The sequence below is a fragment of the Mus musculus genome, chromosome 15, assembly GCF_000001635.26.
Source record: "Mus musculus strain C57BL/6J chromosome 15, GRCm38.p6 C57BL/6J".
Taxonomy (NCBI): Eukaryota; Metazoa; Chordata; class Mammalia; order Rodentia; family Muridae; genus Mus; species Mus musculus.
In genome coordinates, this window is record NC_000081.6 from 28,345,537 (window position 1) to 28,359,511 (window position 13,975).

Sequence of the window (13,975 nt, forward strand, 5' to 3'; positions counted from 1 at the left end):
TCAGAGAGTTGCTTTGAAGGTTTGAATAAATTATTATACAAAAGAGTTTATAGCCAGGCTTGATGGCATCTTAAGCACAATATTACTTTGTGTCATTATTAATTGTTAGTGTTAATTAATTAGTAATGCTGTGAAAATGTTTTTATGCCCCAATGGTTATTTTCCTGGTTTCACCAATGCACGGGTGTGTGAACCCACAGGGTTTTCTCAAGAGACGGTCTCCTCAAGAGGCTGAAATCCTTCGACAGCTGTATGCAGAGACTTTCCCGGACCTGTATCGGTTCAGCATCCAGAACCTGGAGTTCAAGATGGAGGTACTGGAAGCCTTTGTGATCACACAGAGCACCCACATGCTGCAAGGCCTGATCCCCCCAAAGGTAAGGGATTGCACCCTCCTCCTGAGCGCACTGTGGAGAGAGCATTAGAAACTATGGTTGGTTAGGGTTGATTGGTGAGAATGTGGTGGAGGTTGGGAGAGGTTTCAGAAGCACCGGTTTTCCCTTATCGCTTTCTTTGAATGAAGCAAGCCATTAATTTAAATTTTGTTGCTGGTTAATATAATTATATAATAAATGTCACCAAGGAGTATTCAGGGAGGAATCCATTGCTCCAGATACATAGGTAGCAGAGGATGGCCTTGTCTGAAATCAATGGGAGGGGAGGCCCTTGGTCCTGTGGAGGTTTGATACCCCGGTGTAGGGTGATACTGGAGGAATGGGGCAGGAGAAGGTGGGTGAGTGGAGGAGTACCTTCATAGAGGCAAGGGGGAGGGATGGCAGGGAGGGTGTGGGTTGGGGGAGCAACCAGGAAATTAGATATCACTTGAGATGTAAACGAATGAAATGATTCATAAAAAAAGAAAAAAATAAATGTCATTAGTTTTGTTTAAAAATATTTCTACTGTATTTTATTTATTAACTTGGTGAGTGTGTAGAAGTCAGAGGACAAGTGTGGGTTGTTGGTTGTCTAATTCTACCATGCGGGTATGGGGTATTTGACTCAGCCATCAGGACTTGTGCCGAATGCCTTAACCCGTAGAGAGAGCTTGCTAGCTTGTTTCCGTTTATTTTATAAACCAGTTAGCACCCCTGGAACGCGGGTTCCTGCTCGCTCCTCAGTTGTACCATTTTTTTCCTCTCCTGGGGACAGCTCATATCATTTTCCTAGATTTATCGTTTTAGATGGAGACCGAGGACCAGGTAATGTGAAAAGAATGCTCTCTCTGCTTCCTCAGGAGCAGGCCGGGGAGGTGGACCCGGAGCATCTGGGGAGGCTGTTTGTCTTTGCCATGATGTGGAGTGTGGGCGCAGTCCTGGAGTTGGAAGGTCGCCGGAGGATGGAACTCTGGCTGCGCTCTCGAGAAGGGCCCACACTGCACCTGCCACAGCTGACGGACGCTGGGGACACCATGTTCGACTACTATGTCGCGCCAAACGGTGAGCGTGCTCTACATGCAGGGTGCAAGGATGGGTTGGGTTATTAAAGTGAGAATTAAAATGCTCGGGTTTTTTTTTTTAATTTAAATTTTATTTATTTTACATCCTGACAGCAGTTTGCCCTCCCTTTTCTCTCCCTAGTCCCTCCCCTTCACCTCCCTTCTCTCTCTTTCCCCTCCCCAATTCAGTTTTTCTCCATTTCTCTTCTGAAAAGGGCCTGTCTTAATGGATATCAACCAGCTATAACATATCAAGTTGCAGTAAGACTAGGTACCACCTCTTCTATTAAGGCTCAACATATCAGCTCAGCAGGGGGAAGGAGTCTCAAACATAGGCAACAGGGAAGAGACAGCCCCTGCTCCCACTTTTAGGAGTCCCACATGAAGATCAAGCTACAACTGTAACATATATGCAGAGCGTTTAGGACAGTCCCATGCATGCTCGCTGGTTGGTGGTTCAGTCTTAATGAGTTCCTATGGGCTCAGGTTAGTTAATTCTGTGGGTTTTCTTGTGTTGTCCTTGATCCCCCTGGCTCCTACATTCATCTTTTCTCTTGTCCTGGATTCCCCAAACTCTGCCTAATGTCTGGCTGTGAGTCTCTGCAGCTGTTTCCGCTAGTTGCTGGATGAAGCCTCTCTGATGATAATCGATAATGCACCAATCTGTCAGTATAGCAGAATGCTATTAGGAATTATTTCACTGACTTTTTTTTTCTCTAATGCCAATTATGTTTGGTTCTATCATATGTTCCTGGGCTATCCAGCCTCTGGCTCCTAGCCTTATGGGCAGCATTATAGGTGGGCTCGCTCTCATGGCAGGGGACTCCAGTTGGACAAACCATTGGTTGGCCACTCCCATAATTTCTGTGGTACCTTTTCCCCGGCACATCTTGGAAGGCCAGACAAATTGGAGGTCATAGGTTTTTGTGATTGGGTTGGTGTCCCAATCCATCCAGTGGGAGTCTTGCCTTCTGGTGGGAGTTACAGGAGATGGCCAGTTCAGGTTCCATATCCCAAATTGCTAGAAGTTTTAGCTAAGGTCCCCCTCCTTGATTCCTGGGAGTTTCCATTACCCTAGGGTTCTAGCTTGTGGCAGAGATGCCTCCTGATTTCAGCCACATCTTTTAGTACTCTCTCCTTCCTTCTTCCCTACTTCTGATTCCTCCTGTTCCCATCCCCACCCCATCCTCATCCAGTCTTCTCTCCCCATTTACTCATGAAGTTTAAGCTGATTATTCTGTTGTCCCTTCTCAGTGAGATTTACGTGTCCCTACTTGAGCCCTTCTTGTTACTTAGCTTCTTTAGCTCTGTGAATTGTAACATGGGAATCCTTTACGTTGTGGTTAATATCCACTTATAAATGAATACCATACATGTTTTCCTGGGTCTCGGATACCTCACTCAGAATGATATTTTCTAGTGTTATCCATTTGCTGGCAAATCTGAAATAAGGATTTTAATGTACAAAGAAATATAGTAATTGTTTCTTTCCTCAAACTTTGAGTTCCAGGTACAAATTTCATTTGCAAGGCAGGTGAGATCTTTAATGACTTGAGGCAAATTTCCTACATAGATACACATCAGCCATTCAGTGAAACCAACAATTGGTATAAAAATTACATTAAAATATAGGTGTCTATATCTATAGTTGTCTATTTACTTACCTGTCTAATCTATCTATCTATCTATCTATCTATCTATCTATCTATCTATCTATCTATCTATCTATCTATCTATCTATCTATCTCAGTATATACTTTTAAATGACCTACATGTACACAAACACATATAATGCATATATACATATATACAACAATACATAGAAGCAATTTTGTATTTTTATGCATATTCATACACATACCATCTAGTATCTTTCTCCCAGTGAAAAGCTTGTGAGACTTGACATCTAAAAGTAATAATGGCACAGGTAGATGCTTCTCGCTGTCTTCTATATTTTTATGTACACTATATTGTTGAAAAGCTACATACTGAGAAAGTGGTTCTAAAACATTTCAGAATATGGCCAAATATAGAACTTCATTTGGAGTAACTCCTTAGGAAGTTTTGATGAAGCTAACTGACAGGTATCAAAGTCTATTACTGACTAATTTTTTTGGGTACATGGTCTTACAAAGCCCAGATAGGCCTTGACCTTGCTATGTTGTTGAAGATGATTTTCAACATCTGATTCTTCTGCCTCCACATCCCAAGAGCCTGTATTGCAAATGCATGCTGCTGTACCTGGTATCTTAGTCAGTTTTAATTTTCAACTTTTTACAGCCCAGAGTCATCTGAAAGTAAAGACATAACCTAAGAATTCTCTAGAATAGATTGTTCTGTGGACATATATCTGTGAGGGATTGTCTTGATTATCAACTGATACAGAGGCTACAGCCCACTGTGGCCGTCACCATATCTAGGCAGGTGGTTCTGAGCTGTACAAGAACTGTACATGAACTTCAGAGTTCCTGTCCTGTGTTCCCTCAATGATGGACTATGCCCTGGAAGAATAAAATGAAATAAAACCTTTCCTCTCTAAGATGTTTTTGTTCAGATTTGTATTATAGCAACAGAAAGAAAAGTAGAAGACCCTGTTTTACATGATTCCAGGGGTTGAACCCAGGAAACTGTCCATGGTAGAAAAGTCACCCTATCAGCTGGGCTATATTCATACCCCCTTAATGATCTCTACTTTGTGGTGAGCATTTGAAGATATCTCTGTGACAGTTTGAAGGTGCCTGATCATTACAGGGATGTACAATATTAGCTTGAAGGTATGAATCTCCCTCTGTTGTTCTCAGGTACTTGGAGGCATTGGAGCCTGTGTACCCCAGAATATGTGTACCCACCTGACACCACCCCAGAATATGGATCTATCCTTGTGCCAAATGTGGACAATGTGCGGACCGACTTCCTAATTAAAACCATTGCCAAACAAGGCAAGGTATGACTTTTAAACCATTGTTAAAAAGAGTCTACTCTAAAGGTCATATGAAAATACAAAAGAACCTTGCAGTTATTTCACATTACTTTGTGTTTCTGCTTAGAATAAGTGAAGGTGTTACCTAAATGACTGAACTGCCTTTGTTATTTCAAAAGGACAACCTGATGTGCGGAACACTCCTAAGTCTCAACTGAGATGAATTTTGACTTGCTTTTGTTAAGATAATTCTTTCCCTTCTGGTTACTGACTTAGTTTGCTGTGGCTGTTCTAACAAAATATCAAAGCTTAGCGGTTTAAACCATGACAGTTTACTTCCTCAGTGCTGGAGGCTGAAAGCCCAGGATCAAGGTTTTGACGAGGTTCATTTGTTCATAGTCCCTGCTCCTCGACTTAGAGATGGTGTCCCCTTCCTGTCTTCCTGAGGCGCTTTTCTGTGCGCACGCATCTCTGGTGTTTGTGTGCCTAGGTATTTTGCTTCTATAAAGCCATCATTAGGCAGGATCCTCTGGGTGCCACCTCTGCAGAGCCCCTTGCTCTAGGTACAGCCGTATTGGGAGGTACTGGGGATTCTGCGTCAGTTTAGGGGTTGGTGGGATGGAAGGGCACACTTCAACCCATATTGTTTGTTTTATTTCATTCCTTCTAAACTCCTTGATTTTAGGCTGTGCTGTTAATTGGTGAGCAAGGGACAGCCAAAACAGTCATCATCAAAGGATTTATGTCAAAATTTGACCCTGAAAGTCACATGGTGAAGAATCTGAACTTTTCTTCGGCGACCACCCCAGTGATGTTTCAGGTACTGCCTCTGATGTCACTCCTGGGAACAGGCCTGTGCCAGTTTCTGAGGCTCAAAGTGTTTCATGTGGACGGGCCGTGCAACCTTGTCAGGTTTTCATAATCATGACATCACATCAACAATGTCTTCTCTTGACTCTATCATTCAAATGTAATTAAGTCTCTTTTTCCTTAGGTCATACTAAATAGTCTTAAATGATGAAGAAATAAGAAAAATTCAGAGACTGGATAAGGAGTGTATGTAAGGTGCCTCAGGTCTCAGTGGTGTTTAAGATACTTGTGTGGAAATGTAGGACAGCATAGAAAAGCATTCCAACCTGAGGTGTAGACAGCCAGGTTCTGAGTTGGACACCGAAAACTCAGAATTGGCATGTAGGATTTTATGAAATTAAATATTTGTCTAGGAAAATAAGTTATAAGGTAGAGAGACAGCCTACAGAATGCAAGAAAGCGTCTGGCACCTACTCATCTGATGTAGAAACAACAGCTAGAATACTTAACTAAAAAAAAAAAAAAACAAACAAAAAACAGCCAACTAACAAACAAAAACACAGATAATCCAATGTTCTGGGAAAATATCCTGTTCAGATATTTGTCAAATAAAGAAATGCAAACATGAAGGAAACATGAAGGAGAAATGTTCAACGAATTTAGGAATTAACAAACTGCAAATCAAAACTAGACTGAGCTTCTATCTCACCTGCATAAAAATGGCTGTTATTAAGAAAACAAATGAAGACAAGTATTTGGGAGGATACGGGATCGTGAGGAACATTTATATACAGTTTGATGAGAATGTAGATTAGTGCTGCGACTACACAAGTCAGCAGGAAGGCCCCTCAAAGCATTGAAAGTGGAATTGTCATCTTATCCAGCTATGCCGGTTCTCGGAACACAGTGTGGGAGTCAGAGTGACTGGGTTATGCACACGTGCACACACACACACACACACACACACGCACACGCACACGCACACGCACACGCACACACTTGCTACATTTAGTGATGCACAACTTCTACCAGCCAAGTTACAGAATCAGCTGAGGTAGCTGTTAGCAGATAAAGCCTGGTATACATATGCAGTGGAGTTTTATTTAACCATAAAGGAAAACAAAAAAGATGGAGTTTATATCATTATGTTAAGTGGAGTAAGCCAGACTCAGAAGGATACACTCAGAAGCGACGTTGATCTTTTCTGTGGGTAGGGGAGACACTTAACTGCTGGTTATATCTGGACCATATGGAAGTTTTGCTTTAAATAGTTTGAGGAGCCACCTTGCTGATTCCCATAATGACTGAACCAATGTACATGCCCACGAGCAGCGGGAACCCCCGCCTCCTCGTTTAGGTGTAGTCTAGTGAGGGAACATTTGTGAGAATAACATGCTGACTCTTAGAGATGTGGAAGAAGAAAGGAGGTCAAGCAAAGGCAACAGACAGCATGACTACAGTAAAAAAAATGTACATACAGAAATGCCGTGGTAAAGTTACTTTCTTTGTATAATTAATTTAAAAAAAATCCTGAATTAGAAATAAAAGCATTTGAATATGCAGAAACATAGACTGAACTATCAGCATTCAGTTTACTGTACCAACTTTCACCTGCTCCGTAATATTTGCTTTTTCTGTGTCTATTATTTCTCATTCTTCGGTGATTTTAGAGTCATCTGTGATGAAGACTTTTTGAGTTCCCTTTTTGTTCCCTGTTTCCCTGTGTAAGCCACATCTCCCGGCTTCACTCCATAACATCAGCATGGAAGAGCCATGGCCTGTTCTTGATTCAAGTCTAATCTTCTTCTAGAAGAGGTTTTATCCCTTTCCCAAACTACTTCCTAAATTGCCACTTTGTCTTGTCTTTCACAGGTGGGGCATTCTCACATGACTTTCATGATACAGTGTAACAGGGTATAAAATCTTAGATTCTTACCAGATGAGACATAATGTGTTATATATTCTTGTACCACACCATGACAAAAAAAACACCTTCCATGTGGACTGCTTTAGTGGGTGAAACTTAAAGGACTGACCTGAGTCTGCAATGACAGATTCAGTTTCCTGTTAATGACGGTACAAAATTGTATCAAAATATTAAACTAGTGAGAAAAGTTTCCCTCAGTGTCCTCTATGCACAATTGTCAATTATTACTCTTATTGTTTACATTATGCATGTATACCTGTGCACATGTGTGGTGTGGTGTGGTGTGGTGTGTGTGTGTGTGTGTGTGTGTGTGTGTGTGTGTGTGTGTAATGTGCACATGGTGATGGTGACTCAGGAGGTCAAGCATCAGACACCTTTGGAACTGGAGCTATAAGCACTTGTGAAACACTTGACACTCAGACTCGGGCCTTTGGAAAAGGCAGTATACAGTCAACCCTTGAGCCACATCTCTCCAGCCCCCTTATTTTTTGTGTGTGTGTTTTTTATTAGATATTTTCTTTATTTACATTTCAAATGCTATCCCAAAAGTTCCCTGTACCCTCCCCGCACCCTGCTCCCCTACCCACCCACTCCCACTTCTTGGTCCTGGCATTCCCCTGTACTAGGGCATATTAAAGTTTGCAAGACCAAGGGGCCTCTCTTCCCAATGATGGCTGACTTGGTCATCTTCTGCTACATATGCAGCTAGAGACACGAGTTCTGGGGGTACCGGTTAGTTCAGGTTTCTCTGTAGAGCCCTGGCTGTCCTGAAACTCATTTTGTAGACCAGGCTGGCCTCGAACTCAGAAATTCGCCTGCCTCTGCCTCCTGAGTGCTGGGATTAAAGGCATGCACGACCATGCCCGGCTCAGCCCCCTTATTTTTTTAAAGAAAATATTTTAAAATTAAAATATTGCTACTTCTTTTCTTTCATAACATCCAAGTCCAACTCCTTTCAGGTTCCCTCCTTCCAAGTCCTCCCAAGAGACCCCTTCTCAGGCTGACAGTCTCTTTCTTTGCTTATTATGGACACACACACACACACACACACACACACACACACACACACACAGAGCAGATCTACATAGTGTGGCTTGTGCCTGTATGGTTTCAGAGCTGACCACTTTGTATTAGAATAACAGTTAAGGGGCTCATCTGGGAAAGCATTAATCCTCCCTCTCTCCCCAGTCACTCATTGCCTAAGTTCTGGGTCTAGGGATCCTGTGAGATTTCCCACTTCCACATTAGCATATCTGTTGGTGTTCTCATTGTTCAGGTCTTGGTTAGGCAGCCATAGTGTTAAGTGTCATGGTGTAGCTTCCTTGTTACAGAGGACTTTCCAGTCCTTTGGATCTTGTACTCTTTCTGCTCCTCTTGCTCAGTGCTCCCCAAGCCTTAGCTGGAGGACTTGTGTTGTAGATGTGTCAGCTGGGGACAGCCACTCACTGATCCCTTTTTGTGCATTTTGATAATTTTCCTTGTACTGCAAAGACAAGCTTCTTTGACGATGGATGAGGTCTATCTGTGGATTTGATGATATGTTTAGAGTTAGGAATTATGTCAGTCCACTAAAGTGACTGTAGCAGGCTATTCTCTGAGGCTCACTGCAGTACCAGCCTTGGGTAGATGATGGCTAGGTTTCTAGCACCAGACACGACTTCTCTCTTCTGAGCGCGGTTTAATTCTATGTGATGGCTGTTAATTATCGCCATGCTCATTGTATATATTCATTGTAAATTGCATTATGTCATACAGTTTCATATGAATATATGTTGCAAATTGAGCACAGTCTACTTTTCTTTTTGTTTACATCTGTATGTCTATTTTTTAGAAAAGATGTGTAGATATGTGGAAGAGGTTTTACATGTCACAGGTATGTGGCCTAGACCTTTGTTAGTAAGGATTCTAGGTGAGTCTTAAACTCCAGACACTTTTGTTTCTCACTCCCAAATCCAAGCACTAAAGGTCTCTATCATGATACTGAGAAGTGAAAGGAGACATTCTTTTTAAAAATTTTCACCCCAACATATTGTTTGAGAGACTGGAGAGATGGCTCAGTGGTTACCAATAGTTTTTGGTCTTACAGCGAACCTGAGTTTGATTTCCAACAACCGCATGGTAGCTCATAATGTTTCCAGTTCCAAGGAACCTGACACCATTCTGATTTTCATGGGCACCATGCATGCATAAAGTGTACATACATTATGAATACAGGCAAAACCACATAAAATAAAAATAAATATATATTTAGTTTTGGTTTGAGAATGTCATATATATCTATCACATGCCTTGATCAAATTACCCTCCAACCCTTCTTCCCCATGTGGTGGTGTTAAGCCCACTGAGCCTCATGTGCAGGACTACCCACTGAAGCATGGGCAGCCTACCAGGGGGTCACACCCTCCCTCAGCAGCCATCTTCTGCCAATAGCTTTTCAGCTAGAGGTGGTTTTCTGTGAGTGCCCCTCCCATTCATGCTGGGATTTTTTTTTTTGGCTGCCAAGATTTTGTGTAGGCCTTGTACATACAGTTATGGTGCTGAGAGCTCATGTGTGTAACTGCTCTGTCTTATCTGAAAGTACTGGAAATACAGTGTTGTTTTATAGCAGTTCTCTAGTGTCTCTCCCTCCTCTTTCAATATAATTTCTGCTTGCTCAGAACCCTCCTCTGTGTGTGTGTATGTGACAGAGAGAGAGAGAGAGAGAGAGAGAGAGAGAGAGAGAGAGAGAGAGAGGGGCAGAGAGAGAGACAGAGACAGAGAGACAGAGACAGAGAGAGACAGAGAGGCAGACAGAGAGAGACAGAGAGGCAGAAAGTTAGAGACAGAGACAAGAAATTGAGAGACAGAGAGATAGAGAGAGACAGAGGCAAAGAGATAGAGACAGAGACAAGAGAGAGAGACAGAGAGGCAGGCAGAGAGAAACAGACAGAGAGAGATAGAGACATAGAGAGACAGATACAGAGAGAGAGGAGATAGGCAGAGATAGAAACAGAGAAGCAGAGGAAGAGAGAGAGATCCCTTTTAGAGCTGAGTACTCTCTTTTTATCTGTTCACTGACCAGTTATAAGTCTGAGTATTAATTACTATATATTTCAAAAGGAACCTTCTCAGATAAGCGCTGAGAACTGTTCTAATCTATGGGTATTTAGGAGTTGGTTTAATTCTAAATCCATTTAACAGAATGTTAGTATTAGCTTCTCCTCTAGGACCCATGACTTACTCAGCCACGGGTTCTTGGCTAAATTAACAGTACCGGGCATGGATTCTGTCTTGTGAAGCTGGCCTTCCATTCAACCAGAAAGTGTTTGATTATTTCCATAATATCGATGCCACTAGGTTCTGCATTTCCAAGCCAGTCATCGATGTAGCTCACAAGGTTCACATCTGGGTGAGACCATCCACTATCTTTTTCTTATGGTAGCATTCATACTATCTTCCAGCACTATTAAAGCCAGTCGGTAGGGATGAAGCTAATAGGTTGATACTAGCTTGATTTCTTCATATCAGGTAACTCAAGTTGTGCCTCCAGGGATCAGATACACCCTTAAGTTATGGAGGGTAATCCAAATGGATGTCATTAGCCTGTAATGTTTGCTGGTATATGAGAACTCCACTGACCAATAACCACTAGCACCTGTCACCTGGCTTTTTGTTTGATAGTCTATGGTTTCTGGGCAGGGAATTATGGGGATGAAGTTCTTTTTCTATTTGAATTTCTTTTATTTATTTACATTCCAGCCATTGTTCCCAGCAACCTCTCCCCCCAGTTCCTCATCCCACTACTCCTTTCCCTTGCCTCTGAGAGGGTGTTCTAATCCACACACACACACACCAGGCCTCCCACTTCCCTGGGGCCTCACGTGTCTTGAGGATTAGGCACATCTTCTCCCACTGAGGCCAGACCAGGCAGTCCTCTTATGTATATGTGTAGGGGGTGGGGTGTATGTGGGTTCGGACCAGCCTATGTATGCTGACTGGCTGGTGGCTCAGTCTCTGGGAGCTCCCTGGGTTCTGGGTTAGTTGAGACTGCTAGTTTTCCTATGGGGTCTTCCTATTGGGTCATCCTGCCCTTGAGCTTCTTCAAGCCTTCCCCTAATTCAACCATGTAGGTTCCTGACTTCAGTCCAATGCTTGGGTGTATCTGTGTCTGTCTCAGTCAGCTGCTGATCGAGCCTCTTGGAGGACAACCATGTTAGACTCTTGTCTTCAGTATCTTCTCCATTTTTGCCCCTGCAGTTCTTTTAGACAGGAACTATTCTAGGTCAGAAATTTTGACTGTGGGTTAGCAATCCTATCCCTCCACTTGAGGCCCTACCTCTCCCCAATGTTGAACATTTTGGTTAAGGTCACTTTCATTGAGTCCTGAGAGTCTCTCACCTCCCAGATCTCTGGTACTTTCTAGAGGGCCCCCCTCCCAAGCTCCCCTGAGTCTGCATATTTCCATTCATTCACCTGGCCCTCTGGGCTTTTTTTCTGTCCTCACATACCTGATCCTATTTCCCCTTTCTCCTCCCCCTCCCCTCTCCCACCCAGGCCCCAGGGAAGAAATTCTTTATGGTTCAGTCTATGCCTCAATTATTTGAAAAAAATTTAATGTTTCTATTAGAATATTAATCAATTTGAAAATGATGCTCATCAAAAATTGTAATTGGAAGGCAAATATTTATCGAAAAAGAGGCTCATAAAACTTTGCTTCTGATGAACTTTGCTGTCCTTTGCTTATTGGAATCAAAATATCAGCTCAATGAAAATTGTTGAGGGCGTGGATAATTCATGACTTCTTATTGCTTAATTTAATCAGCAGCACCAGAGCCAATACACTAAGACCATTGATTCAGCTTCTAAATAAGACTGTCAACTTCATTATAGTCCTGTGCTGGAGATGAAATTTCCAATACTGGCTAGCCCTCCGTCAAGTAAATGCCATCTATACAGTGTCTTGGCATAGAAATCCAGATGAAATGTCAACCCCAAGATGCAGATGCTCATCAGTGGTTTTGTAGTGTGCGTGTGTGTGTGATAGATAATTAAAATTTTCTAGGCTGGTAATGGAAATATCTTTATACATTTATCTCTTTCCTCACAAACACAGATATATAGACACACAGACACATACACACATACACACATGTACAGACACAAACATATGCATGCAAGTACACACATAGGCATATGCATACACATACATGCAACACAATGCTACCACCACACACATATGTTACTGATACTGCATCATATTTAAAGAATGTTCACCAATTTTACTTTAGAAAGATAGCTCTCTTTAAGGGTAATAATTATAGCCTCATTTGAGAGAGAACATTTTTAAAAATATAAGTATGATTTATCTACCACATAGGGTAGTGATCTACCTAGTTACTGTACTTGAGACTTTAGTAAGTCCTTGGCTTTCAATGATTAGGACATCACTTTTTGAGATGGATAGAGAGGTCTGGCAGGTATCCACAGGGATGTCTAGGTTCTCAGTGTTCAAGGAGAGGAAACCTCCTCCTGTCTTTTGTTGGTATTTCATTGCATCACTGTTTCTTCTCCTGCCAAGAAATGCCACACCATTGCCTACCCTGCTTCCTGCCTGGGCTGGCTTGACTGCTGAACATCACTGCTGCCTATCAAGCTAGCCTCATTAGTTTGAGAAAGCTTTCAATTAGCCAAACTCCTGTAATTAACTTTTTCATTATAATTTCCAGTCATTCTTGTTAAATGGAGCTGATGGAGCAGGGGGCTTTTGTCTCTTAGTCCTTCCACTTATGTGGATCCCAACCAAGCAAATTGAAATTGTAGAGGAGAAAGCTAGTGCCCACATCTTGTCTGCTACCATGAGAGTGTAGTATAGTCAATCTGAGAACATTGCTTGTGTTGGGCGGTTTCATGATGTTTCTGACTGTTTCAGCATCTTGTATCAGTGGGAAGTCTTATGTTCCTCCCTCCTTGGAACACTATCTCTTATTAATAATTAATCATGCCTCCTAAGGCTATCCAAGGTGTCTAGTTTGGATAAAAAATTTATACTCAGCCCAAATTACATTTTAGCCAAGAGAATTTATTATATTTTTAGTAGACAAATGATCCATTTTTAGCACTATTTTGTTTTTTTTCTATTTCTGAAAATTATTGATTCATATCTTTGTGATTTACATAATTTAAAAATGTGGAAAGACAGAAATGAAAATTATGAGGAATTCTAAAAATTTTATCTCTTTTAAAAGCTGTCTTAATGCCTTTTGAATATAACAATTATCTTATATACATAATTTTTAGCTTTAAAAACGGGAATTCTAAAGCCAGGCAGAACATCTTATGTCTTTTCAGGCAACAGAACCGTATGTGTAGGCCATGGATGCGTGGGTTGCTTGGGTGATCACAGAGCTGGGTCCTTCAAGCCCCTTCAGACTCACCTCGGCTTCCTGTAGTCTTCTCTCCTGTAAAGAGAATTCTTTTGGCTTTTCAGAGTAGCATGATACTAGTTTCTGGTGGAGACCCCTAACACATGCTGAAACATTCTTAGACTAACTGTTCATTGGTAAGCTGAACGCCAGGTCATGTGCTGGAACACTCTTTTAAAAAAATTTTTATTAGATATTTATTTACATTTCAAATGTTATCCCCTTTCCTCATTTCCCCTCTGAACGACCTATTCCACCCCTACTCCCCCTGCTCACCAACCTACTCTAACCTAGTGAGACTGCTCTACCTGGGGATCCATCCCATATACAGTTACCAAACCCAGACACTATTGTGGATGCTAACAAGAGCTTGCTGACAGGAACCTGATATAGCTCCCCCCCGTGCCCCCCCGCACCCCCCCAGAGGCTCTGCCAGTACCTGACAAATACAGAAGTAGATACTCACAGCCATCCATTGGACT

At 42.0% G+C, this 13,975-nt stretch overlaps 1 protein-coding gene across 2 annotated transcripts in view; it reads left to right on the forward strand.

The window, feature by feature from the left end:
- Positions 1-13,975, forward strand: part of Dnah5 (dynein, axonemal, heavy chain 5) — a 317,192-nt gene that overhangs the window by 190,683 nt on the left and 112,534 nt on the right. For both annotated transcript variants that reach the window (XM_006520014.2, NM_133365.3), the window contains exons 44-47: positions 201-377; positions 1,235-1,436; positions 4,237-4,379; positions 5,041-5,175. In XM_006520014.2, the coding sequence (XP_006520077.1) occupies positions 201-377; positions 1,235-1,436; positions 4,237-4,379; positions 5,041-5,175 (657 nt within the window). The remainder of the gene's footprint in view (positions 1-200; positions 378-1,234; positions 1,437-4,236; positions 4,380-5,040; positions 5,176-13,975) is intronic.